Here is a 26,404-nt window from a genome sequence, read left to right on the forward strand (position 1 = left end):
CAGTCATGCTTTCTACGACCGATTTCGAAAGTGTGAACAGCAAAATTGCTAAACGCGACGAAATAGCAAAATATATTATCTTTAAGATCCCATGTTAGCACATGAGCCTTTTAAAATTTGTAAGCTATTCACCCCCAATTTGATTTACTTTCATTACAGCCAAGACTCTAAAGTTTATGAAATAATTGATAAACACATCTAACAGCATCTAATTACATGCCCTAAAATTATGGTATGGTTGATTAGAATTAAGCTCATCAAAACCCAGACTATAAATTGGTCTTTACACCATGCATCTCCTGGACTTACCTAAAGACCTGTGTGAGAAATAACTCCTAAACTCTTAAATGCAGGTTTAAAACAAATATCTTGAGTTTTAAAAGGTGTGATATAAAATAGGGGGGGAATCATTCTTAAAGAGCATGGCTGCTTGAAAAATCTTTGTCCCCAGCCTGTCCAAAAGACAGTCTGTCAGGCTTGTAGAGCCTTAAGTGTGACTGTTCTCATTCTTTTCCTCTCCCACCCTTTCTCCTTAGGTGTCATAATGGCAGCAGACCAGGCCTTGATGGAGGTGAGATGGGAGTAATAAAGAGTCCACTGGGAGCTGTGTGGGGGTGTCACATGTATAGCATTGCTGTATCGCTACAGAATAGCAGGCCGCATTGCTGCAGGAGAATGCTTTTACATTGAAGAAATGCTGCAGGTGATACATACAATTACATGACATCTAGAACCCGGACGAGCTGACACCCACACACTGCGGCCATGTTGTCATGCTTGTAAATGTGCGTATGGGTATGTGTGTCTATCTGTGAGGGTTAGCAAGCTAGTGAGTGAAAAACAAGCGCATGTGTGAACAAAGAATGAGGGTTTAGATTTATTTTGCAGGGGAAAAAAATGAACATCTTATTAGGACTGGAAAATCAGTTGTCTCACTCTCAAAAGGAATTGCAAATTGCATCAGCAATTCAGGAATTGAATTGAATCCTACTAATAATCAGTTGGGGAGGCAGAAAAAGGATGGAAAAAGATTTAAAAAAAAAAAAAAACTGGCAGAGTTTGGTTTCAAATACCGTATGTTCATGAATGAGGATAAAAATTGGTACGGTTGAAAAAGTGTAAAAGAGAGGGAAAAAGAAGTAAGAGTAATTTTACTTCTTCTATTAACCTGATGTGATTACAATAGCCTGATGGGCTGCCTTATTTCATGGAATATTAAATTCAAATATGGCTCAAAGGAAGGACAGTGCAGTAAAGGGGGAGGGGGCACAATATCCTCTCACTGAAGCCTCTGCAAGCTTTTAATGACCGTCAGCCCTTCACTGCAGGACCAAACAAACAAACACTCTCCAGTTAAACCTAATATTTGTTTATGGCTGCATTGTTTCAGCATCTTATGTGTATTGCCCTACTTCATATACGGACTGTATTCAATTTCGATTTACTTGATTCCCTACATGGAGGCTTGTCAAAACTTGTTGTCATATTATCTTTCCGTCTAGAGCGTTCAACTAAATTTGCCAAGATGAATTAATCACATTAAGCTTTTTTTTTTCATTAATTTGCTTTTTTTTAATTATTTTTTATTCAAAATTGGTTTTATTCGGCCATTGAACTACCATTTTACAGTAAGACCTCTAATTCTCTGTAAACCTGTAAACCTCTGTATATGTACTACTGCAAGAATATTTCAAGTTTAATTTTGAGACATGCAGTCCCACAACAAATGTATAAATAAGCATGTTTCCCTTTTTTTGTCAAGCCGCTCACAGCAGGTCCACCATGTTAACTGTACGATTTGAGGTAGGCAATTGATTTTTCTAGCATAAGGTCAATGTTTATGGAGGCGTGGTTAGAAACTGCAGTGAAAACAGTTGTTCCACTTTAGCAACAACAGGAAAGCAAGTGATCAACACAGATTTCATGGCTATTGGCTTCAGCTCGTTACCAGTTTTTATTGTAACACTCCTAACCTTTTTCCTCAAGTAGCTTCTTTGGGTAATACTTGTGGCGGTAGCATTTCAACACTGCAAGGTTCTGGATCATGTAAGAATACTTTGCAGAGCAGCAGTGTGTGTTGTTTTTTGATGTTACAGTCAGTATATCAAAGCATAATGATAAAAAAAAAAAGGCTTCTGAATATACAAACAGAACACATATGAACATGTGCACTTGCTTCATTTTGTTAAATATAACTCCATTTTAATGCAATCATTCTATAATAATAAAATTCATTGAAGCAGGAACCAATTGTAACAGCAGGACAGTACTGCGAGGTCTATGCATGCATTAACAAATTGATCTAAACAAGCTGAGTCTTACAGACAGCAGGGCAAGGCTTCTGAAACTCACTCAAGCATTTAGACACAGATGTTAGTGCAATGTGTTTAAACTGCAGTTTTAACAGTTTCATAAAATGAATGTGAAAAATACTGGTAGATGGTCCACACTTTATAAAGCATCTTAAAACAATATTGAGGTTCTACAAAATATTTTACAATATGTTCCTCATTCATCCATGCACCAAAACACCCCATGCTTCTTATCATATATTTGCACTCTATATTGACAGCACTTTTTTTTGTCTACAATCATATATCAGTGAGCATATCTGGGGCAATGTGGGAGTTCAAAGTCTTGTCCAACGACACTTAAAACTGTAGAGGGGCTAGGGATCAAACCACTGATTTTCTATTTGTAAGAGAACCAATCAGCCACCAGAGCAGGTGCGGCGACTGAGTCTTAGGTTTTCCTATACATGATGAATATATTAGAGTGTATGAGAGCTGAAATAAATGTGCAACTCAGTGAGGATGTCTTACCCGAACACTTATCAGAGAGGAGAACGCTGCCTCCACTTGGTTGTATCGAATGCATAGCAGACTTTTCCTGTGGCACCCACTTGGTCAAGAAGCCTACATACTAGACTTTATTAAGCTTTTAAGATTAGACAAGATATTTTCTTACTGAAAGCAAGTGGTATCCCCGTTTGTAGTTTATGTTTATTGTTTATTTTTTGCATTGCTGAAAAAGATAAGAAGCTTTTTCTTGACCGACCTTTTCTTAAATTTCTTTGTCATGTCAAGTAATCCATTCATCCATTAAAATCCCATTCAAATAAAAATCATTTTAATTCAACATACCAAATTATTAAGATCACCTGTATTTGGTGTGCTCTCAGCATTTCTTTGTTTCTTTTTTTCCCCCATCATTTTTGTAAGAGATCTTAAGTTATTAACAGCCAGATATATCTGATTCCTAACTAAACTTTCACAGTAAAGACTCTTCGCCAACATGCAGAGCAAAACACATTAATAATTGCACTTCCACAGGTATTGATATAAGAAGAGAAGCCTCTACTTCAAATGTTTCCAGTGGTTTTTTTTCCTAACAGGCTAAATTCATATTAACTGCACAGCAGAGATTTGATGACAGTGTAACACCAAAGCTCAGGTGGAAATCACAGACTCCAGCTGTTACTGGCTGCACCATGTCTGTGTGGGCTTACAAAATACATGAAGTGGAGGAACCATAACAAGGAGGAGGCGGAAAAACAAAAGAAGAAGAAGACACCCTGAATTACTGTAAATAATTCTATTCATCCTGAAAAAGCTGGACTTGTGATGCCTCATTTCAACAATGTATTTGTCCACGGTCTTATGACGCTTCATCATTGAGAATAACACTGCCGCACCGTAACGCTGAGAGGAAATGAAGTCAGACGGCAAACTCGTCATTAGTCTTCAGATGAAATCAGATAAGAGTGAGTGTTCAAGCATCGTTATCCAGACTGGGCTTTTATGAGCAAACACTGCGTCCTCATATGGGATGCATAATAAGCACCTCTACCCTGTGGGAGTGCGCAGCCATCAACGTAGCTGTGGTGTGTTGTGATAAACCTCCTCTATCAGCGTGTATCTACATTAGCTATCAGCCCTCTTGGTGTAATAACAAAACAGGACACTGCTTCACCTGCATCATAGGAAAACCCTCAAGAGCAATATTAAAAAAAACACAACAGTGTTTCAGCCTGGCAATTACATGCCTTCTGTATTATGGCAACCTTTTGAAGAAAATGCCAGTGCAATCACTTTTAATACAGCGGTAAAGACAAATGGAGCATTACACCTCGCCAAAGACACATGACGGTACACCATAAACATTGGATGGAATTAAGATTGCATTTTCCCATGTGCACTTCCTGTGCTGCAGTGAAGTGCAGTGAGTTAGGAGGCCACCCTGTAATATAACTAAAAGATCTAAATACAGCATCCAGTGTCAGAAAGTACATGAGCTACCTCTGTGGGTTTCACTGATTGACTACCACTAGTATTCCATAACTGAGCCTCATATCCGACTCTTGCATACGGCATAACCCTCAAAATAATGTAGTTACCTAATAAAATGCTCAAGCCTGATTGATGGGCCAAGGCCTCAATTCACAGGAGTGTGGAGAATCAGCAGGGTACTTCCCATTTCCCACTAAAATAAGAGCTGATGATGCATATGTGCTTTTACATTCAGATTGCCCCAACAATAGCTTTGCTCAAATACTAGCCCTCAATTTGAACATGGGTCTCTGTAGATTGTCTAAATCAAAACAGGGTGACAATAGACATGTATCCTAAATTGTTCCATTAAAAGTATAATTGTCAACTGTTCCCTGTGTCCTCAGCACCACTCTGAATTCCAGCTTCAACTCCATGGTGACTGGCTCCAGAGCCCGGAGAGACAGGAAGATGGAGTCAGTGAGTGAGTAGGGGGATGGGGGTGAGAAGAAAACTCATTGACCTGAACCCAGACAGCTTTCACCTTCTGCAGCTGATTTTTATTTTTTTTTTCTGCCTCCTCGCTATTGCCCTTCAAATGACTTAGTCCTTCATGCTGTGGTCCACTGAAATTAACTTTCAATTTTCACAACAATACAGTTCAAACCAGATGTTGACAGGGAGACCGTGACAAGTATAACCGTGTGTGCAAGTCTTGAATTGGCCACGGAAAACATGAGCAGACGGCCACTGTCACATACTGTACGTGTCAAGTATTTTATCCATTGTGTTCGGGATCCAAACAATGCCCGTGCCCAACTTTTTTTCCCCCCCAACTTCCAAAAAAAGAGAAAAAGATATTCTCAAACTAAGTGTCTGGCTTTGAATTCAACATTTGGTTCTGTTTTGCTGTGAAGTCAGACGGAGAGGAAGAAAGAAGGTGGAGAGAAACACCACATACAGGGTGTTTACAGATTTCTCCTGGCTCACCACAAGTGATTACAGTGAAATGTTTAACAGACCAATTAAGGTTTTTATTGAACACGGGGCCTTTCCTGCAGGAGAGCTGGCATAAAACTCCTCTCGTCTCAGTGTTTGTTGTTTGGCACGTAAGAGTTTCATTTTAAACTTAAGATGAAATTCTTGCAAAGGTGACAAGTAACTGAGGTATTGAACAGAACACACTCATCTAAAGACAAGCGCAAAGGACAAGGACATGTCAACAAGGCAGCCTTTATATTAAGTGACTGACAGACTTCTGAGGCATTTTTTGTGGTGCTATAAAAATGAGAATAAAAGCTAGAAGTACTTAGAAACTGTAAGAGATTTCCTTGTAAGGCATGGGCAGTTAAGGCTAGTGTGGAGTGGTAGAAAAAGGAGGTAGAAAAGCCCACCCACACCAGCCACCTGTAGAGAGGATCATTCCTCTGTTTAGAACACAGGCCTCCAGTCTCCTTTTCTCCACTGGTAGGCATAATCCCCTTGGTAGAGGCCTGGAACACGCAGGTTGTTACAACACAAAACCACAGGAGGAGCAGAGCTGGCTCAGCCTGTGGTTTCAGCGGGGAACACGAAGGATGTCTCTACAGACTCGATATCATGCTGGCACAACAAAAGAAGCATGACACAGTGTTTTTTTTTTTTTTTTTTTTTTACAGTCAATGTCTAATTACAGTATTTACTCCAAATTTAATCTGATCATGCACAAGGATCATCTCGGACATGCAGAAAGCCATCCAAAACTTTGGACAGACCTAATGAATGGACCAAATGAATGGAGAGTTGGTTCTGATGGTTTCGTTAAATACAACTTTTTATGACTGTTTTTCTAAATAAATGCAATGCCTGAACTTCATTGTTAGGTCCATAATATGGACCTAACAATACACCCTTTCAATAAATGTGCATGATAAGTAATATTAACTCATGGCAGTGTAATCACAGTTTTCCAAATCTGCCTTAAAATGGTAGTTAAGAGGGGGTTTAAAGATAACCAGATGAATCAGAACCCAATTTTAACATGAAAGATGTAATTAGATCTATATGTGGACATTGAGACCGGATATGTGTCATAAATCAGTCGATCGCCCAATTCTACCATTGAAATCCAGTTGAATAAGGTTTTGCTGCAGATCCCGCACAGAATCAAAGACAGACTTTCAAATCAATCTGAGAGCATGTCAGAGTTTAGTCCATTTCAACAGCATGCCCTCTCAACTGGCCCACCCACTGGACGCCCCACTCAGCTCTATCAGTAAATGCAGCCTGAAAACTATGAGATGTGATGTCTGGAAATTGTTTGAATTTTACAGGAAGGAAGGAAGGAACAAAAGTCTGTACAGGACAAAACAAGTATAGTAGCCATGGTGAGATCTCACGGTGAATCTTTGAATGCTAATAAAGCTCACACTAATAACGACAACTCACAACACAAAGGCATGGATACTGAAGACTTTCCACCACACATTGTCACAAGTCAGTGAGGTCAAAGGTAATTACAGAAGGTATTGCCTAAGGTATTGCTAAAGATTTACAAACTTACAGTGTGGTCGAGAGAGACCGCTTTATTGATATGATATTGCAAATACATACAAAAAAGAAAAACTCTAGTAACTCATTTGATTCTATGACTCGTTTACAGACGAAAATATATATCTTTGTCAAAGAAATGTTCAAATCTGTATCGAGCAACTCTGTATCAAACAACTCTGGATCTAATCGAATACATTACGTGTTGAATGGAGAGGAAGGAGTAGGAAGTTTGAACTTAGTCATGTGTGGATCCTTTTTACATCTGAAAATAAAAAACTACGCTACATGCGACGTAGGGTCAGGGTACATCTTGACTTGCTCGTTCTACAGGTCAGTTGCCTTCATTTAAAATGAATATGCAGGTTCTCAGCAGATCATTTTGTTTTCAATTCCGCTGTCATAATTTCTCATGAAATAACTGAACATGCTCTGTAAATAAAGAATAAGCAAAATAACCTAAGTTTTGGTGTCATTGAGTGGCACGAGTCTGAAACACTCAATTTTTAAAATTCACAAAAATTCACTTTTCACATTAGGCTTTTGTAAAAAGTATCGATATCATCAGTATCGACAAAATCACCTTTGGTTTTACTTGGTATCAGATCAGGAATGAAAATTAGTGGTATTGCAAATCACTAGTTTGAACCATTTCTTGCCTTGATCATCGTGGGAAGTGTGAGATCAATGGACAAGCTTGGGGGGACGCAGCAGGAATTTCAGGATGGCCTGTGTTACCTGCCGATGCTGTGTGTGACATCATCAACTGAGTTGTTGCTAAGCTACAAAAACAACATCCCGATCCATTCACTGATGGCGCTCTCTGAAGATTTCAATCACACCTCTCACTACTACACTTCAACTCTCTAAACATTTGTCAGCTGATTTTGTTGTATTCTATTTTGTTATCTACCTAAAACAATAACATATATTTAAAGAATTGTATACTGCAGCAATATAATATCCTTTTGGAGATCAATAAAGTACTATTGATTTGCATTAAATTGAATTTGAACCTATTTGTTCTGTGGAAAAATATATCTTACCCCATGTATCTAGATACACATTAAATTTTCGTTTAAGGGAGAAACACACAACTGTAATAGTTAGTAACAACAGGAATCTCCGCTCATCTTCCAGCAGTATGCAGCTGAATCAAGTGCCTCTCTGGAGAGGGACAAAAAGAATAAAGGAGGGCTGGGGCACACTGATTATTTTGCAGCTTTTATAATGGTGCAAACAGACAAATATTTGGACCTTATTGTGTCTTCATCAAAGTCATGTCAAAGTAGAAGTCATAATAGTCAGTGTCTGCTTGAACATTGCTCTCAACTTAGCTTTTCTATCGCTCTCTGTCGAACTCTCATAAAAGCTTTTGGTTTACTTGAATAGAAAGTTTTGAATCCAGATCTAGTTGCAGTTACTTAAGACAGTCTTAAAAATGATAAATCTAAATCTATGTTTTAAGGGAAAGGAAAAACAATTTCTTGCCTTCATAGTAAAAAGGTAAAAGGGGACCACAGCATGGGAGATATATATGTCTTTCATTTGCAGAGGGGGGGGGGGGGGGGGGGGGGGGGTGGCAATGCTAGAAAACTGAGATTTCAAAGAAGGTAGAAATCTTGTGTCTAAATTGTGACAAAGCCAGTTAAATACAAAGTAAAGTACAAAAGCTACTGGGTCATGTTATGTCCCAGAGCACAGATAAATTTAATGACATTTTATGACAGTTTCACAAACTACAATAAGACTGTGTTGTAAAGTATATTCACAATAAAACTATTTAAGGTGGTTACATTAATTGTGGTCTGTCATTTGAAAATATGTGCTATGTGATTTTCCGCACTGGCTGTAATGTCATACCCCTTAAAATTACACAAGGAAAAGGCCAAACAAATATAATTTCACTCCGACACTGGTAGTCTGCTCATTTTGTTTAAATACCACCACAGGTGTGATCGAGAAAGATTTATAGTTTAAAGATTCTGTGCTGTTGAATACTCTTTGTGACATTTATAAAAGACAGCATTTATGTGGTCTCAGCCCAAACACGAGGCTTAGAGGCCTATAAATGAACATATATATGTTATGTGTGAGTTTTCCTCACAATGATAAAGCAGTAGGGTATGATGTTTTCACCAGGGGGAAGAGGCAGGTGAGGCTGTTTGGTGGAGCTGGTCCCTTTCTCTGTGCCTCTGCTTAGAATGTGAATAGTGTGTTCCATCTGCCCTCTCTGTCCCTTTGCACTAAGATCTGTTATCAACAGATAATATAGGGACATATACAGCTGTGAGTGTCTAGTCTGGATCTGAATACATGCCCGATCACAGAAAACGCACATTGTTGTGTTCTTTTCATTTCTCAGACTCTGATTAATCCCAACCCTTTATTCCAAAGGTCCCTGTAAAAAACATATTTTCAGAATTATAATCTCTACAACACAAGAGAAAAGGTGTCCTCACTTTTCATGACAAAAATGTACATCTACTGACAAAATATGATAGACACTCCCAATATAATGGTCACAAGTGTTTTTCTTTGTCTGACAACTGTCTTTTACTTCTACTTTAATTTCATCACCTGTGCTTGAATGTTTGCGTTGTATAATTGCATCTGCTGCTTCACAGCTTACACCATAATCTGCATCTTTCTGGGCACTCATCTTATTGGGTCTTATATTACCTGGATAGTTTCTCTTTGACTCTGCAACTGGCAACTAGTGAAGTAAATCTCTGTGCAGCACAAGACATCCCAAGCAAGCCCTAGTAGCTAGGGGCTCTGGCTGATAAGTCTTATATTTGCGGCCCTTTTTCTAACAGAAAGCTGTTTCACTTCTTCATCCAAGTGTTTTGCCAGCAATGTTGTCCTTAATCTTATTTGGATCCAGCTGGTATCTTTGGATCAAATATTTGTTTGCAAAGGAAACCCCCTATTGTCAATCCCATTACAGCAGGTTTAATTTTAAGAATAAACTACCGCAAATAATAACGATTTGTTTCTTCTGCTAGCTAACAACTCTTTCGCATACTTAATCCGAAGCAACAGTTAAGGGAGTGGTAAGAGAAGTTAAGCTTATCATTCCTTTTTAAAAGGGTGTGATTAAGCAGGCTGATTGTTGAATTGGTATGAACCCATTCAGACTTAAGGCTTTGTTTAAAATAAAGATTCTAAACCCTAAGCCTTGTTTGAAAATAGCCTAAACCCTCAGGGCTTTCTCCCGCTCAATGGTTTTAAAGGTAAAAGCACACAAATGTTGCCCAGGTCTGAATGGGTGATACATGAATATGAAGCAGCCAGTCTGAAAGGGTTAACTGGTCAGTTCACAAGTTTGTAAGATGGAAAAAAAATGCTCAAAGTATTCAAAGATTTGTTTGAACAGAATGTGTCGAAAGCACAGCCACGACACTACAACATACATCTTTGTATTGCATTGCAGGGATATCTAGCATAAACAGTATATAACTGAATAGACAAACTAACTATGAAGACATCCATTCGTTTGCGAACGGCCATTCTAAAGTCTCCAGTTTGTCATTTGGCCACTGGCATGCTGGAGCCAGAAGAGGGTGAAGCTGAAGAGGGATCTTTGAAAGCTGATTGGACAAAAGCTTGTTTTCTTTAAGGATAAATATCTATCAAACTATTAGATTATTTCCAGAGGGACTACCACTGATCAGAAGGAATGAATAATTACTGTGACCAAATTGACTTGAGGGAAAACATTACAGACTTAAAATTTCATGAGAGAAGTTATGTTTTTCAGATGGGAGTTGACTGAAGTCAGAGATGTTTTGGAGCCAGTGCCCAGCTGTCATCGATAGTATTGCACTTTAAGGCACTTCCACATTGGCTTCATGTCTGACAGTGGATGGCTTTGTCTGTCCTTTATATGATGTCCATATTCATCTCTGCAAGCTCGGCCTATATCATTAGGCAATATCACTTTGCTCCTTGAAATGGGAAAGAGAGTCAGTGCAGCATCAAGTCTGCCTTCAGTCCTACACAAGGGATAGAAGAAATAGCACTGCCCAGAAATAGTTTTTTTTTTCTTGTACTCAGTCTGAAATTCCAACCTCTTGTCAATCATGCTGAAAGAGAGGTAGTCATTGAACAAATTAACCTTCCTCTGGCCACCAACATCAGGTGCTGCCAAGAATTTGCTCACTGCAGCAAGTCAGGTCAAGATCACACAGCTCACCCAGCAGATCATCTTCTGGTTGGTTGTTGGGTTATTTCTTTGCTGTAGCAGTGTCGGCCATACTCTAAGCTAATTTCAACCCTTTAATGTCCGAATTGTGAAAAATGAAATGAACAACTATTTATTTGCCTTTATTTCCTTGGGGCAATAATAATTAGAATCAAAGTATTTTTAACAAATACTTTTGTACACACATCATGGTAAAACGGGGTGACCAGACGTCCTCTTTTTCAGCTAAAAAGTGCTTCGGGTTGAAATTTCAGAATCGTCCAGGATTTCTCAGCCTCAAATCTGTTTCCAACGGATTTTGCGTTGCGTTTCACTCCCCATACTCGCTTCTTATCAAACACTCGCCCTCCTCAAAGCCCGACAGCATAGATCGAGTGGAAGACAAAGTACAAGTTTTGGACAGGGTCTCTCTCTTTATGTCCCACCTTCTTGCACTGCCTCTGACTATAGAGAATTACCATCCTTGGTTGATCGCCTTCTCTCTTCAAACATTCAATTGGTCAGCACTATGATGAGCACCAATGACTGCACTCAGCATGAATGTCTCTGTTTACAACAGCACTTGGCAGCTAGAAAATGGTTGGACGAAATGCAGGGAAGCTCAGTGCGTGACATGCTAAGTGATGGCCAGTTTAATTTTCTTATTTTAATATGTGGCCATATAAAAACACAGGTTTATATTTGTTATTGTTATTGCTTTATAAAGGGACAAATGTTGCATAGTATAAATAATTAACACTTAACACTGGCCAAAAGTTATCTTCTTTGAATACATTAAAGTACACACACTGAAGGAAGTATGAATACGACAGCAAGATTTTTTATTTCACACAGTTACACTTTATTTAATCTTTAGCCAAAAAAAGAAAGAGGACAAATTGTCTTATTTCTTAGTTGTCCCAGCCAATGTAGATTCAGTGGAAACGTTCAAAAGTTCAGTGGAAAGATACTGTAGAACCCTTGACTTTGGATACATTTTTATGCATTCCCATGGTCATGGCATTCCTCCTTTTTACAAACTCAAATCTGGTCAGCTTAGGTAAAAGATAACATAACACAACACAGCATAAACTCCCTTTCACCACTACATACCTAAGACAAACAGTGGAGATGGGTAATTCAAGTTTGCTTCCTCAAACTTTGGACAAAATGCAGAAAAGTGACTTTAAAATGCGCTCCACCAAACAGTCAAAAGGCAAGTAAATGTGTATGACTGTTGGAAACTTCATTGACTTTCTGTTCAGAATTTTTTGAACAGGTTTTTAAGACATTTCCATGGCCAGTAAGATTGTGTAAATAAAAAGAGCAAAAACGACCCCACTTTTAACACTCATGGTTATTAGACGTACCAGATGCATTGGCTTCAGACAAGCAACTCGCAAGCAGACTGTTCTCACTTCTGTACGGACGGGCATTTTTTCAGGTGCCAGAATTTTCAGAACACGGGTTTTGAGAGCAAGAAAAACTGGATACATTTTGTGAAGAGTAAAGCTGAAATGCGACATCACCGCAGATCCGGCAATACAGCAGCAAGACGTCACAGAGATTCACTGCGTTCCTCCAGTACATACTCAGAAGATCTATGTTTCAGGCGTACGTGGAGGCTCAGCAGATACATCTTTGGCAGAAACAAGGTGACAGATGGTTGAAGTTTACCTGCTACACCCGTCTCATTTATCACCTGGTAGTTGAATTGTCGCAGGACAAACCTGACATAAAAAATGTAAATGTAGTTAAATATAAGGACAATTAAGTTTAACGTAAGGACAATTTAACAATATTGGTAACTTAGTCCACAGTTGGAAGGTGATCGAAGTATTTAATTGTTGCGGTGTGAATTTATGATTTCACATTTAAGCAGTTTGCTTCAGTTATAAGTAGTTCTGACCATTACTGTAGTTATTTGAGCTGATCTGAGATGTGTCTTTGGCAGGCATACCATCAGCATTTGAGAGCAGAGAGCACTGCTCATTTTCGTCTGATGAGACCTAATTTTATTTACTGGGTGATTGTTTTATTGATTTATCTGTGGCTAGATGGTTAATAACACATTTTTTGTAAGGAACTCAGAAAACATGTGTCTCAGAAAACTAACTTCAAACATTTTAGAAGCCAGCATTAAAACATCAGGAATTTATTAAGTATTCGTTTGTGCCACTTATGTCAGTGTTGTTGAATTAATTAAAACAGATCTAACAAAAACAACAAGAGTGATGAAGCAAACCAATAAAATTAAATTGAGACCCAGCCCAAGCAAATAAGTTCAATCAGGCCGAGCAGATTAAGTTGACTCAACCAAAACACACTGATTAGTTACAACAAAATTGGTTAAATTGATAGAAAACCATAAAACTATGTCAAAATTTGTTCCATATTTGTTCTATGCTCATTTAATAAGTTAATCTTTTAAGTGCTTGAGTTACTTACAACCTGAAAAGACAAATAATTTAACAAAGCCAAACTAAATTAATCTACTTAAACATGGGCAGCATGACTATTAGATGGACCTCACAGGTTACAAAAAACACAAATGCAAAACATGGAAGGTAAAAATCCGGCAGATGGTGAATTTAGCTATTCTGAGCTTTTCAATAAATATGGAGTCCTCACATGTAAACTAATCTCAAGAAAAAGAAAAAAAGAGGGCATTGCAGCAGTTATCAATGATTTTCAACAGTGTGACATCATCATGTAACATGCATAATCAAAGTGCCTTCAATCTACCCCAGCTGTACATGTCGTGTAGCTGTATGAGCTCAAATGCTGTGACCACGAAAAATAATGACATCCACCAGACCAGATATTCACCTGTTTCCAGGCAAGGACATCAGTATAACCAAATGTACAGCATTTTCTTGGCAAATGCATCCTTTTACCCTAACTTTCACCTGTTTCCAGAACTCAATAAGACCAGCCATGAATGTCTAGTAGAGCCCTTTGCTCCACTGGATATGACAATAGTCTGGCCTGCCAGGGTGCAACAAACCTTCCAAATTAGACCAACCACTGAGTCAACTGATAAAGGGATGCTGAGATGCAATTACCATAAAAGCTGGTCCCCCTCACTACACCACCACTCCATGTACACCCCACAGCACCCCTGACCTGCATCTGTTGCACAAAAAAAAAAATCCTCACCCCTTTTCTACCCCACAATTTCCCTCAAATAGTTCCTTTGTGTCCGGCACTTTTAGGGCTCCATTGGGAGCACAGAACCCTGAATTTAAATGTATTTGATGAGACCATATCTGAGGGAGTGTGCTTTCACGCTATGTGCTTCACGAGTTTCCCTTTATCCTTGTGAGATGCAGTTGACGCCAGCCAGGTTGAGACGCCCAAGTCCCTTCAAGTCAGACCCTGCTGGGCTACGACCTCTGCGATTAAGCACTTTTTTTCTCCCTACGCAATCTTCTGTCTATCTTTTTCTCTCATTATTGTTTTTATCCTCCTCTGTTTCTGTCATCCCTTGATCTGCTGGATGCTGCAGGTACACTCAAGGTTGTGCTGGAAATGGGGAAGATAATAGGAAACAAAGAGAACACGTTGGTGGAAGCATAAAGGTGTTGACGTGAGGGAGAAAGAAAACACCACGCAAAGGTAACCTTTAAGCAACATGGTCATTAACACCTCCATTATAAACTCTTGGGTATGAGCAGCTCTATCAGTCATTCACAGCCCACGCTTCTCTTCAAGTCAACCATATATTTTTTTGAACAAGACAGTGGGATAGTAGAATGGACCTCTTTGTTTTTTTTTTAAACAACAATCACTCATCATCATCGCTACCACCAGCTGTTTGTACGCTCCTGCAATAAACTGATCTGCCAGCATAGATTTACAGTGTTGACTGTAAACTGATATGGCAGCATTAAGCTAAATAGGTAAGCCCAAAAAGGAATGCACTGCTTACAAACAGTATCCACGGCTTTTTATGTAAACAAAAGAAAATGGCAACTAAAAAAACCTTTAAGAGCTGCTGTAGTAAAATGTTGCAATAAAATACATTCATCCCCATGAAGAAAAAAACTACAAATATGATAGATACAATAACAAAAAAAAACCAAACATATTAAGCCTTAAAATATAAACTCAAGTGGAAAGATGATGGCTCTTTCTATTTAAAGTAATTCTGTTTCACTTCTTCAAAATTAATCTCAGCTTTTTTAATGATCAGCTGACTCCCTTAACCCCAATTCTGTTCAAATTACAGCTTTAGTTCAAAGTTTTAGTGTGTCCCTTTGTATCTAGTTTTTACTTTGATGCCTAGATGATCTCTCTATGAAACCTACAGAATTTGAATGGAATCACCTTTTTCCCCATGCATTCCTACTTTTAATTCCCATTTCAGCTACACTTCAAATGATACAGCTGTTTCATAATTCAAATGGAGAAATCAAAAAGACAAGGAGTCATTAACACCTTTACCAGATGTAATGGAAAAAGTGATTCGTTAGAGGTCTGAAAATAGGTCCTCTTTCCTTACTAATAATTATAGCTTTGAAACATATTATCTTACAGGTGCTGTCTTCAGCACTGTGCTAACAAGCCCCGCTGAAACTCCAAAAGAGCAGTCAGAAGCCTTAATTACATAGGTGCATATATTACTACCCATCAACTGGAGCTGCTACAATATTAATTATACTGTACAGCATTCATTTTCGTCTACCAATTTTCTTCAGGCTTTGCCTTTTATTAAGTTAACTTTCTCTCACTTATATTGTGAGCCATATATAACATATTTCTAATTCATCCAATTATGGCTAATACCAGGCAATTCGGAGTGGAAATATCTTAGCACAGAAATTATCTGAAAGTTTAAAATAACACAGCAAATATGACCAAACAAAAACGCCTTTGCCTGAACAGCTAACGGTTTGTGGGATACAGCCTATAACAATGACACTGCGAATGGTACTGGTATTTTGTAACACGGTTGAGAACTCCTAACTCCATGTGGGCCACATATACGTGTCAGTGGTTCCAAATGATTGTCTGGCATAATTGTCAACAGATTACATTCAGAATGTTGTCTTATTTGTCTGTGTAAACAATTTGGAAGGGCTTTCTAAGCAGTACAGAAAAGCCTGTTAAAAACGGCCACAATAATGCGGACTGTACAGTACAACACACACGTTGCTCATGCTGTCTTGAATGTTTCAAATATGGCGAAATTATCATGTACTATATCCTCTTTCATTACAGCCGATAAACACTTTGACTAAGCAGTGATGAAGCTAAACTTTTGTGTTTACTTTCTAATTCAATAAGACTTTGGATGTGTATTTGGAAGCACAAACAAGTACCAAACAAATCTGTGCACGACACCTAAACATCTTGTGCAAATATGAGCAAAGTCAATTTCGTGCATGGTGATGCTCTCTCTGATATTGTAGTGGTCACGGTTTGTGTGTATGTGCCGTGGCTGTGAGCGGATCCAGCCAGGGGAGTTAGAGCAGGGGTGGAGTTAGGATGGGGGGGCTGCTGGATGGGCTGAGGGTTTCTTTGAAGTCTGGATTCCAATTAAACCCCTGACTGAGTTCTAAGCGCACAAGAAAAATGACTGAGGTACATGACATGGCCAAGTCCCCTCGTCCAGCCAAGCCTTTCCATTTTAGCCTCTTTGTCTCCCTGCAGCTCCCAATATTTATGATCACCCCTTCTGACATAACCCCCGAATAGGGCATACCCCTCCCTCCCCCCGCCATATGATAGCGAAAAAAAAAAATAGACAGGACTGAAAGACAAGGCTGACAGGAGAGGAGATCCACTGTCAGACCCTAAGGTTTTCATACTCACTGCTACATGGCAAGTATCTTAGAAAGAACCTCAATGAAGTGGGAGTAAGATGAGGACAGTCACAAAGGAAGACCAATCAGGAAAAGCAGAAAACAGAGACAAAGAGGAAGACACAATCAAAATCTACGATTAACGAGTCAGAATGAAAAACTGATAAAGAAAAAATAAAACATATTTCTATATGCTGCGCTACTTTTATTGACACCAAATCAAAATATAGGTATTTATGGCTTTGTGTCTGACGTTTAAAGCGTTCCTTTCTGTGGAACTGTTGTAGAACAGCCTATTAGAGGGTATATTCAAATCAATAGCAAAACAAATTCTTTACCAAAATTACAGTATGCCTTTTCTCCTCCTACAAGGACAATGTAGTTATTGAAAACTCATTCTTCTTTTGAAAAGGAATTCCTAGAAACAAATGCAACAAGTACATTTGATGAAACGTAATCACTTTACTGGACAAAGCAATACAACAGCAGTGTTTTGCAGACATTTCTAGTGTCACCAGTTAGCCACTCACAGTGAAAATAAATGTATGAAATGGGATTCTAGCACAATGCCAATTTATCTTAGAAAGCACTTCGATACATCTTTACAAAACCCAGAATCAGGCTGCTGTTCCTCACAGTTTTGTTTTCTCTTGAAAAAGTGGTGGTAAAACAGTGAAGGTGCACCCTAGCTGGGGGACATGTTTTTGTTGAAAGTGAATGGAGAGAAATGTTGGATTTCAGAGGTATCACTCCTGCAAGGCAACCGCAGGCAATTCATACAGTACCAGGCACTATGTCTACAACACACTGCAGATTTTCTGTTTTTATTTCTGCACCTTTTGCACATGAGTTCTATTCACTCACATACTCTGAACTAGACACAGTAGGTAACGATACATACTCCATAATTCATTCAGCGTTGAATTTCATTTCCTTTGCTCTTTTTTTTTTTTTTTAAAAACACTGCACACACCCTTAGCTCGCACCACACAGACAATACAGTACAAAGCGCAAAAGTACAAGCATGTACTGTTTCTCTTCAAACTGAGAAGTCAAACATGTAACAATTCAAATACAGAAAGTAAACACACAAACATGCTCTGGAATAAAATATTGAAAAGTGTCACAGACACCTGGTCAAATGCTCATACAATTCCCAAAGGAACCACCCTGAATAAACTCGGTCCTGCGGGAGAGGCAGAAGAAAAAAAACATGGAGGAAGCAGATTTGAGCAGAAAGATGAGGCTGTGTATGATGTTGGTCCATAGCAGGAACGGATCCAGAGATGGGATGAAATAAGAAGGGGTTTAAACTGGGAGTCGGCAACCTTTTATCACACCGAAGGGAGACAGGGAGCAGAGAGGCGCAGAATGGTAAATATTTCAAGATGATGGGTGACATAAACAAAAGGTTTCCTCTCATTCCCACTTTTTAAGTTGCAGAATTTGAGGCTGGTAATTCATAACAGCAGTCCTTGCTGACACACTAATACGGCACTGAAGGATAGGCCCCTGCAACCCGACATTAAAATGTAAATATCTCCTTCACAAGTAGATCTGCTTCCTTTAAAACTCAACAATCTTAAATATAAAATCATTGATTTAACACAAAGGAAATCAGTATAATCATACTACCAGTTTACCGTTTTAATATTAAGTACAAATATGACCAACATAGATAAAACTTGGAACTGAGGAAGCTAAGAATCCCATATGTTTGGGAGCGTAATCATTCAAGTCTTCTTTAACATTTTTCTCACTTTATCACATCTCTCACCTATTTGATAGATTATTTTCCTTCTCTCGACATTCAAACTTTTTGAAAAAAAAAATTGTTTTGTATAAATGAATCACTTTTCTGTCTCCAAAGTGAGACCTCCTCCCATCAGAGAGATGGCATTTGGCCTCAGCTCCATGTCAGGGAGCAGTCTGTCAGTGCGCCTGTGAAAGCCAGATAACCCTTTGATGGAGAGTACCGGTGGTTACTGTTGTATGTACCCTCTACCTTCCCTCACAACACATATGAAGATTTATTGAAGGAGAGGGCTGAGCAGCAGGAGCCTGCACTAACATGGCAGGCCATGATGGCAACAGGAAAGGAGGCAGGAAGAACAGAGGCAGGAGGTAGACACACCAGGGGGTGATGGGAGCTCCTCTGACCTGCCTGTAGAGGACACAATGCTCAGGTAGCACTGCCATGATTATCTGGCTGCTGTGGAGGAAAAATAATCAGAGCAGCACTCAAACAAAAAGATCAACAAGAAGGAAATAGAGGTATCTTGAAGACGATATATATATATATATATATATATATATAAAAAAAAAACAATTTAAGATTTTGTTCAGTTGGAATTATTGTGTTTTTATATAACAAATGCCAAGCAATGGCAGTAACCATTGCTGCAATACAAACTTTTATTACTATCATTTCTAACCTAAAAATGATGTACATTTGTTAAGAATTTCAACTCTAAACCAGCACCATGAATTAGTTAGAGGCCAAATTACACTGATAACATTACTGAGGGATAAGACATAGTGAGAGTCAAGGGGGGAAAAGGCAACATGATGGAGTTGTCTGTATAGAAAATCCGAATGGATGCTTGGAGACACACACTTTCTCTACTTTTTGACAAATAAATACAAGTTAAAGCTATAAGTAATGTAATGATATTTCAATGTGGAGAAGTCAAAAATCAAAGACTCCATGTTAAATACGCAAAGATGGGCGTATAACTGCTCACTGAAGCTATTTTCAGATACCACCACATCAAGTAACAATTTAATCTGCTACTAATCATTTTCACATTCAACCGATATTTTACTGCATATGATCTCAAATATGCTCTCCTCCATTGCAGACATAAATGCATACAGCTTGTGGCTTTGAAGTACACATGTATGGCAAATTGTCCCAAAGTCAGACGGAAGCAAAGCAAAAAAGAGATTAAATGAGAGAGACACAGAAAGAAAAAGACAGAGAACGCACAGCAGCGACTCATAGTGCCCTCTTCTGCTCACAAGCTGTATGAAACAGTGTTCCTTAATTTTGAAGATCAGAAAAGCAGAGGCGCAAAAACCTGATACAGGACAAAAGTCCCACTTACTCTTTGGCAGTCTGTACCCTTACTTCTTTGCATGATATAAAAGAATAGAGAAGTTTTTCACAGTATAGCTAATGCGTAAAGCTTAAAACACGACCTCCACAAAAACACCAGAAAAAATTATTTGATTACATAAAAATCGGACTCTATGAGCAGTGGGACTGCCAGCAATAGATCAAACATGGTTGCTCTGAGCTAGCATTAACAGACAGATGCATGACACACAGGTCATCTAAAAAACTGACAGTTGGTTTATTTTTCAGTCAGAGCATCATGACATCTGCATCTTGCACTACAAAACAGTCAAATGAAAGGTGCCTACGCAATCATCCCTATACCCTGGCTTGATCAGGAAACTATCAAATTTAGGTCCATTTTCAATCATCCAAATGACCTAACAATGATATTTTCACCTACACTGAGACATCCATCTTTTTAAACAGTTTTAACTGCACTCTGTGAACATAAATTGCTCTCAAGGTTGTGTATTCTGCTCTTGAGGAAAAATAAATAAATTTATAAATAAATGAACACAGTCATTGTGGAGCAAAAAAATGGACTGAAAATATGAAGCAATTGAAGTTCTTGCACTGAATAGAATCTGCTGTACAGTGAACCATCATTGTGTGTGCATACAAAGAAACATTACACTGGTGCACGTGCAGAGACTGTTTACTGTACATTACTGTATGCGTATAAATTATGTCTTTCTCTCGAAAATGCTAAATGTGTATACAGGAAACTGATGGTGACCAGACATCTTTGGGGCTGTGAAATGATGACCCAATTTTAATCCCTTATTTGATTACCTGGTTTTATTAAAATTGGATCCAAAGAAAGCCGTTCTCCATTTGAATTTAATGAAGGCTGTGTGGCTGACAGGAGGCTTTTGATTTATACACTGTTATTAAATCTGACAAGAGAGCCAGCCAGGTAAGAAGGCGGGACGAGGTAGGGAGGGAGAGCAGGACCCAGAGTCGTGGCCCTGCAGCAGGCAAAGCTAGACCAACAACCCTCCTCTTCCTTCAGCCCCCACCTGCTCCACTCTGAGGGAGTGCAGGAGTGGTGAGGAGCCAAGGACACATGCTGTGTGGCACCCCTCTCTCACATCCCTCTTCCTCCTCTGATACCTCTTCAATTATTCATATTAAAATACAGACTGATGTAAAGATGAATAATAAATGCAGTCAACACAAAACAAAAACTGGCAGACAAGTTCTGTCAAGGTGGTCAACTGATGGGAATGAAAATTTATTGTACCTATTCATCTTGATAATGAAGTATTTTGGGGACACAACTCATTAAATATATTAAAGTTTCTGCTCTCTTTCTATTTCTTTTGCTTGAATTCACTTTAATGTAAAAACATAAATTACATAAAATGCAAAACGTAACTAGCCCTACCCCTCAAAATGTCTTGTAGAAGAAATGTGATCCCTCTCGGAGCCCCGTGTGTTTCGTCTTTGAAACTTCAATGCCGCAGGAGCTGTCTAAAAAACATCAACACACGCACAGTAGGAGATCCTCACATTTAAGGTTCCAGGCTTTGCAGCAACCACAGATCATTCACCCAAGCTGTATTACTGGCCAAAGCCGTATATGACAAAGACAGTGGTTTTCTGTGTTTTTTTTTTTTTCTTGCAGAGTTTGTAGATTATCACGCGGAAAACACACCGTTCTACGTTCAGCTTCCAGACAGAGTCAGTAGGGTGTTTGAAACCGCCAATGCTATCGGTGTTTTCCTGGAGGTTAGCATCTAGTGTAAGGCATGGGGATACTAGTCTGACACACTAGCTAGATATTTTCTCACTGTGAAGAGAGATACAGTGTCTTCCCTCCTAAACTGTTGGTTGAAATCAGATTTCAGCTCAGTGTGCCATTTATAAAATTATTAGATGAGTGCTTTTGTCTTTAAATTAGTTTTTTTTTTAATACTGTCATCTATTTCTAGCACTTAAAACAGCATGAATCAAAATTGCATTGATGTTTTCTTTGTGATTAATTTTGTGAAAATTTCTCATGCAGTGTTTCACAATTAATGAGTCCAACAGACTGAATGTCTGCCTGAATATCTAATACAAAAGCAAAATGGGTGAGGATTGCATTTTATTTTCTATGTTTTGCTCAAGCGAAGCAATGCTGTCATGCCTGCTTTTTTTCAGGGTGTCAGACAAAAAGATAGGGGAGATGGAGAGGGAGGGATCCTGGAGGAAGGTGGGGGGGGGATGAAGGAGGAGAGATGGAGGAGCCGCTGACATGCACTTGTCTCCAATCTCTTCGAATCCATTGCACAATTCATCTGCTTTGTCTCTACTGCCATGGCTGAGGACAATCAGACCAGACGCCCATTAGATTCCTCATACTGCCCCCCCCCCCATGTATCCCCACCTTCCCCACTCACCCACCCCAACACCTTTTTTTTTTTTTTTTTTTAATGTGCCATGCTGACTGAAGAAGAGGCAAGGCGATTCACGATCCTTCCCAAACAGGGAAATGTCAGGAAGAGAACCCACATCAGAAACCACGTTGTCATGGAGATACAGTACAGTCCAGAAATTACAAGCTAACACATAGGCAGGCACTCAGGATACAGTATACACACACTTAGCTTTTATAGACACCCCGATAAATACATTTGTTCTGTAGATTTTTTGGGAAATGTATGACAAGAAAATGAAAACGGTGTTTTGCTTTTCCAGGCTACATAAAATTTCCCTCTTCGGTTGGATATTTTGAGGTGAATACACTTCAATAAAGACTGAGAAAGAGTCCCAAAATTGTCCAAGGAGGACAGGAATTTTTTTTCTTTTATAATTACAAAATTATTTTGTCACAGAGCATTCAGCTAATTCCGCAAGAACAATCTTTAAATTTAGATTAATTCTGTGCAGAAAAAAAAGTGGATCATTTAAGAGGGGAAAAAATTGCAGTACTCACATTTTTTTTTTTTTTTTTAACTAAACAAAGGCTATATTTTCTATTTTCTATTTTGTTGTTCTCCTCTCAATAAAAAGAAAACCAGAATTCAGTAGTTTAAGTTATCGACAGCGAAATTGACTCCGATTTTAGCATGGATCTGTAAATGCTTCTGCCTTCAGGGAAATTCAACAACATCGTCATGTGACCACTGTGCCCATATACAGTAGCCATTCCTCAACCAATGGTGTTATCAGACAAGCAGTGTTCCTGGAACGCATTTCGATGATCTCTGCGCTCAAAAAAAAAAAAAAGGGAGAAATAGTGAAAGGAGAAAGAAGATAAAAAATGTGCTCCTTCACCCCACTTGTTTAGGAGGCTGCCAGCACTTAGCTTCAGCTTTTGAGCAGAGCTAAACCAGATCTGCCCCAGCACAAGAGGATCCTCCATCCCAGCGGCCAAATTCATATACTACCAGGCCCTCACTGAGGTCACTTTATTGAGGTTACACAGTACATAAAAAAAAGAGGAGATTGAGGGATATTAATGGTAAATGCTGCATAGTTACTGCTGTAAAACCCCTTCTTTGCCCTCCCTTTTTTCTTTGTTTGGCCAGGGGAGCTGAAGGCTTAGGGATAAAGGTATTGCTCAAATCATGAAACAGGGATAAAGCCAGGAAGAGATAGCAAGCTCTGACCCAACGACAGAGTGGTGTATAATTAAAACACTCAGGGCCCCTGAACTGCCCTCATCCATCTCTCATTTATTTCTCTCTCCTTTTCTTCCTTTGCTAACAGACTAAGCCTATCCCTCCACCTAAGAAAACTCATACACATTCGAGGACAACAAAACATACAGCACAAAACTGTATTGAGATGATGTTGGGCTTCTACCAGCGAGATCCACCGATGACTGGCCCTCTGAGTAGAATTCATAGAAAGGGAAGCACATATCGCTCCCAGTGGCTCTATGCGATATATTTATTTTTCATTTGTACATTTTTAAAGATCATGAATGATTTCTTTTTTTATCTGATTACTCCCAGACAGTCTGCCTCCACTGCCTCATAAAAACAAAGGATAGGAACAAAATGGCACAGAACCATGTAGTCTGTGTAATTTAACAAATGACCCTCCTCTTTTGCTTCTAATAATATACTAAAGGACATTGTATTTATAAGATGTAGTAAATAAATGGATTGGCTTTTCAGCTATGCTATGGCATTCGCTCTTTCATACATGGAATAAAACTGATTTCAGATGAGCAGAGAGGAAATTAACCATCACCAATCGGAAAGGCATGCAAGCCACAGAAAACATCAGAGTTTCTCCACAGCACCATAAAGAAAGCCAAAAGGATAGCCATGTCTGTATATCATCAATGTGTATAAAAACCAAGCAAACGATAGAGCATATTCAAGAGTATGTGTGCGCCTGTCTGCTTATGTCAGGTGATCACAATTTTCCAAAGCAGAATTGCAGCTGCTAGCCATGCTCTTGGACAGGCCACACTGCCCTCTCTTGGTGACTCCGTAACAATGTTGCTGAGACTTTACAAACAAGCAATCAGATCACCAATTTTATCCCTCTCTTTACTTTCTTTCTTACCCCATGAGCAGTCTAACAATAACAAGTTTGAGTCATTTACACTGGTTTCTACTACTTTCTGGTGATTTATTCTTGCAAATATTTCCTTTGCTTTTATATTTGATGAAGTGTGACTGACTGAAAGGGCTGGTTAACACAGAGCTGGCTCCATTTGTCATTTGTGTGGTCGCTGACCTAGCACGGCAAAGCTGCACAGTGTCCTATGAACTGCCTATGAATGAGGATGTGTGAAAGCAGTGCTGTGGCTTGGGAATAGCAGCTCAAAAGGACCCCCACGCTGCCCAGACTGAAGTCATTACCAGCGAGCCTTTGATTTCCACATGCAAAACCTCAGGTTGAAAACCAATGTGTTGCTCCCCTGGAGCACAGTTTCCACTGAGTGTGTTCATGTGGTTTGACTGTCTGACCACGCAAGGCCGTTTCGGAAAGACAGAGGGCAAAGTGCTAGCACTGATGAATTTTGAATGTGTTGAAGATGATTTATGAGAGCACTTAAAAGGTCTGTAGGATGTCCTTCACACCCAGCTTACCGTCTAATAGACCACAGTGTGAAATGAGACTGTCAGTGGTATCATGGCTAGTAAGAACAAAGTAAGAGAATTGTCTTTCACAAATATATATGATATTGTTAAATATACTAATAATAGCATATTTATAGTGTATCTGTTTACAGTGAAGGTGCAGTCATTGGGAGGTGACTACTCTCTGCATTTATATAATTTATTTCAGGCTGCAGCTAAACAGGTCAGCCCAGAAGTCAAGGGGCGTGAGAAAAAAAATCACCTGCTGTTCCCTGACTCGCTTGGTCAACTGCTAGGTTTGTCTGGCTTGCTCCCTGTGTGGCTGGCTATGTGCGAGTGTTTACCGAGTGTTTTCAGTGGGGATTTTGTTGAACTTGTGCACACCGAAACAGACCTAAACATATTAAGTTTGCACAATGAAATGACCATTAATGAGAAAAGACCTATTTTTACCAAGCTTCTCTTTCTTTCTAAACAATGCAATACACTTTAGGCATGCCAAGCTAATTATTACTGGTGTTATCTTTAGCATTAACATCTGTTCGAACAATATCGAGTCAGTAAACAACTAATACGTCTGCGTTTTATGAATATCAAATTAGTTTATTATTGCGATGAAAAATGGTAATTTTCTGAATCAAAAGCAGCCACCAAGCAAATATCTCTCTCAAGTAGCTATAAAGAATTTTTTTGTAATATGTTTTCAACAACAGCACAAGGAAATATTAAGTTATTTGAAGCCATGTCATATGCTAAGCAACACCCCATGAAATAAGTATGTTTACAAATTAATCAAGATTCTCAAAACATGGAAAATGTACAAGAAACACGAATTATGGTATGAACGAAGAACACCTACATGTACACAATTGGGTACCGTTTCTTTCTAGAATTACACATCTTGGCCAGAGGACTACAGGTGTGTCTAACCTGGTGTGCAGTTTTCTGCACACCTGACTCCAGCAGAGGGTTAAAGTCAGCGACAAAGGATCTAGCAGCTTTAGTCTCTAGAACAGCCAGCTTACACAGATAAGTGGGCCAGGCTGGATAAGCCTCACGGAAGTATTCTATTACAGTGCCAATTACCTCTCTGTAAATAATATGGGAACGTAAAGGACGCCACTGACAGGAAGTAGAATGTGTGCAGAGGGTGAAAAAAGATCTTATTTGATTTTTCCTTAGATAACATAACAACATTTTGGGGGAAAAAAATGTTGTTTACTGCATATTTACTTGTGTATACCTCTAGATATCAAGCAGGTGATCACAGCCAGCAAGTGGTCAGGCCCAAATCTGGCCCTCCTGGACGACTTCTCCACAGAGCGGCCTTACCAGCCTCTCACCGCAGACACCCAGAAACTGGGCTCTCTAATAGGGACAAATTGGCAATGTCTGTGTGGGCCGGTGCTGTGTCAAAGGAGCTGAGAATTGATAGTGATGCCTAATGATCCCCCTGGGTAGATCAA

General features: G+C 39.1%; 1 protein-coding gene across 1 annotated transcript in view; it reads left to right on the top strand.

Moving 5' to 3' along the window:
• Positions 1-544: 544 nt before the first annotated feature.
• hnf4b (hepatic nuclear factor 4, beta) overlaps positions 545-26,404 on the top strand; it is a 91,740-nt gene continuing 65,880 nt past the window's right edge. Inside the window, exons 1-5 of the mRNA XM_075469285.1 lie at positions 545-571; positions 4,676-4,748; positions 21,539-21,642; positions 22,057-22,108; positions 26,188-26,328. Of these exons, the coding sequence (XP_075325400.1) occupies positions 545-571; positions 4,676-4,748; positions 21,539-21,642; positions 22,057-22,108; positions 26,188-26,328 (397 nt within the window). The remainder of the gene's footprint in view (positions 572-4,675; positions 4,749-21,538; positions 21,643-22,056; positions 22,109-26,187; positions 26,329-26,404) is intronic.

This window comes from Odontesthes bonariensis, chromosome 1, assembly GCF_027942865.1.
Source record: "Odontesthes bonariensis isolate fOdoBon6 chromosome 1, fOdoBon6.hap1, whole genome shotgun sequence".
Classification (NCBI taxonomy): domain Eukaryota; kingdom Metazoa; phylum Chordata; class Actinopteri; order Atheriniformes; family Atherinopsidae; genus Odontesthes; species Odontesthes bonariensis.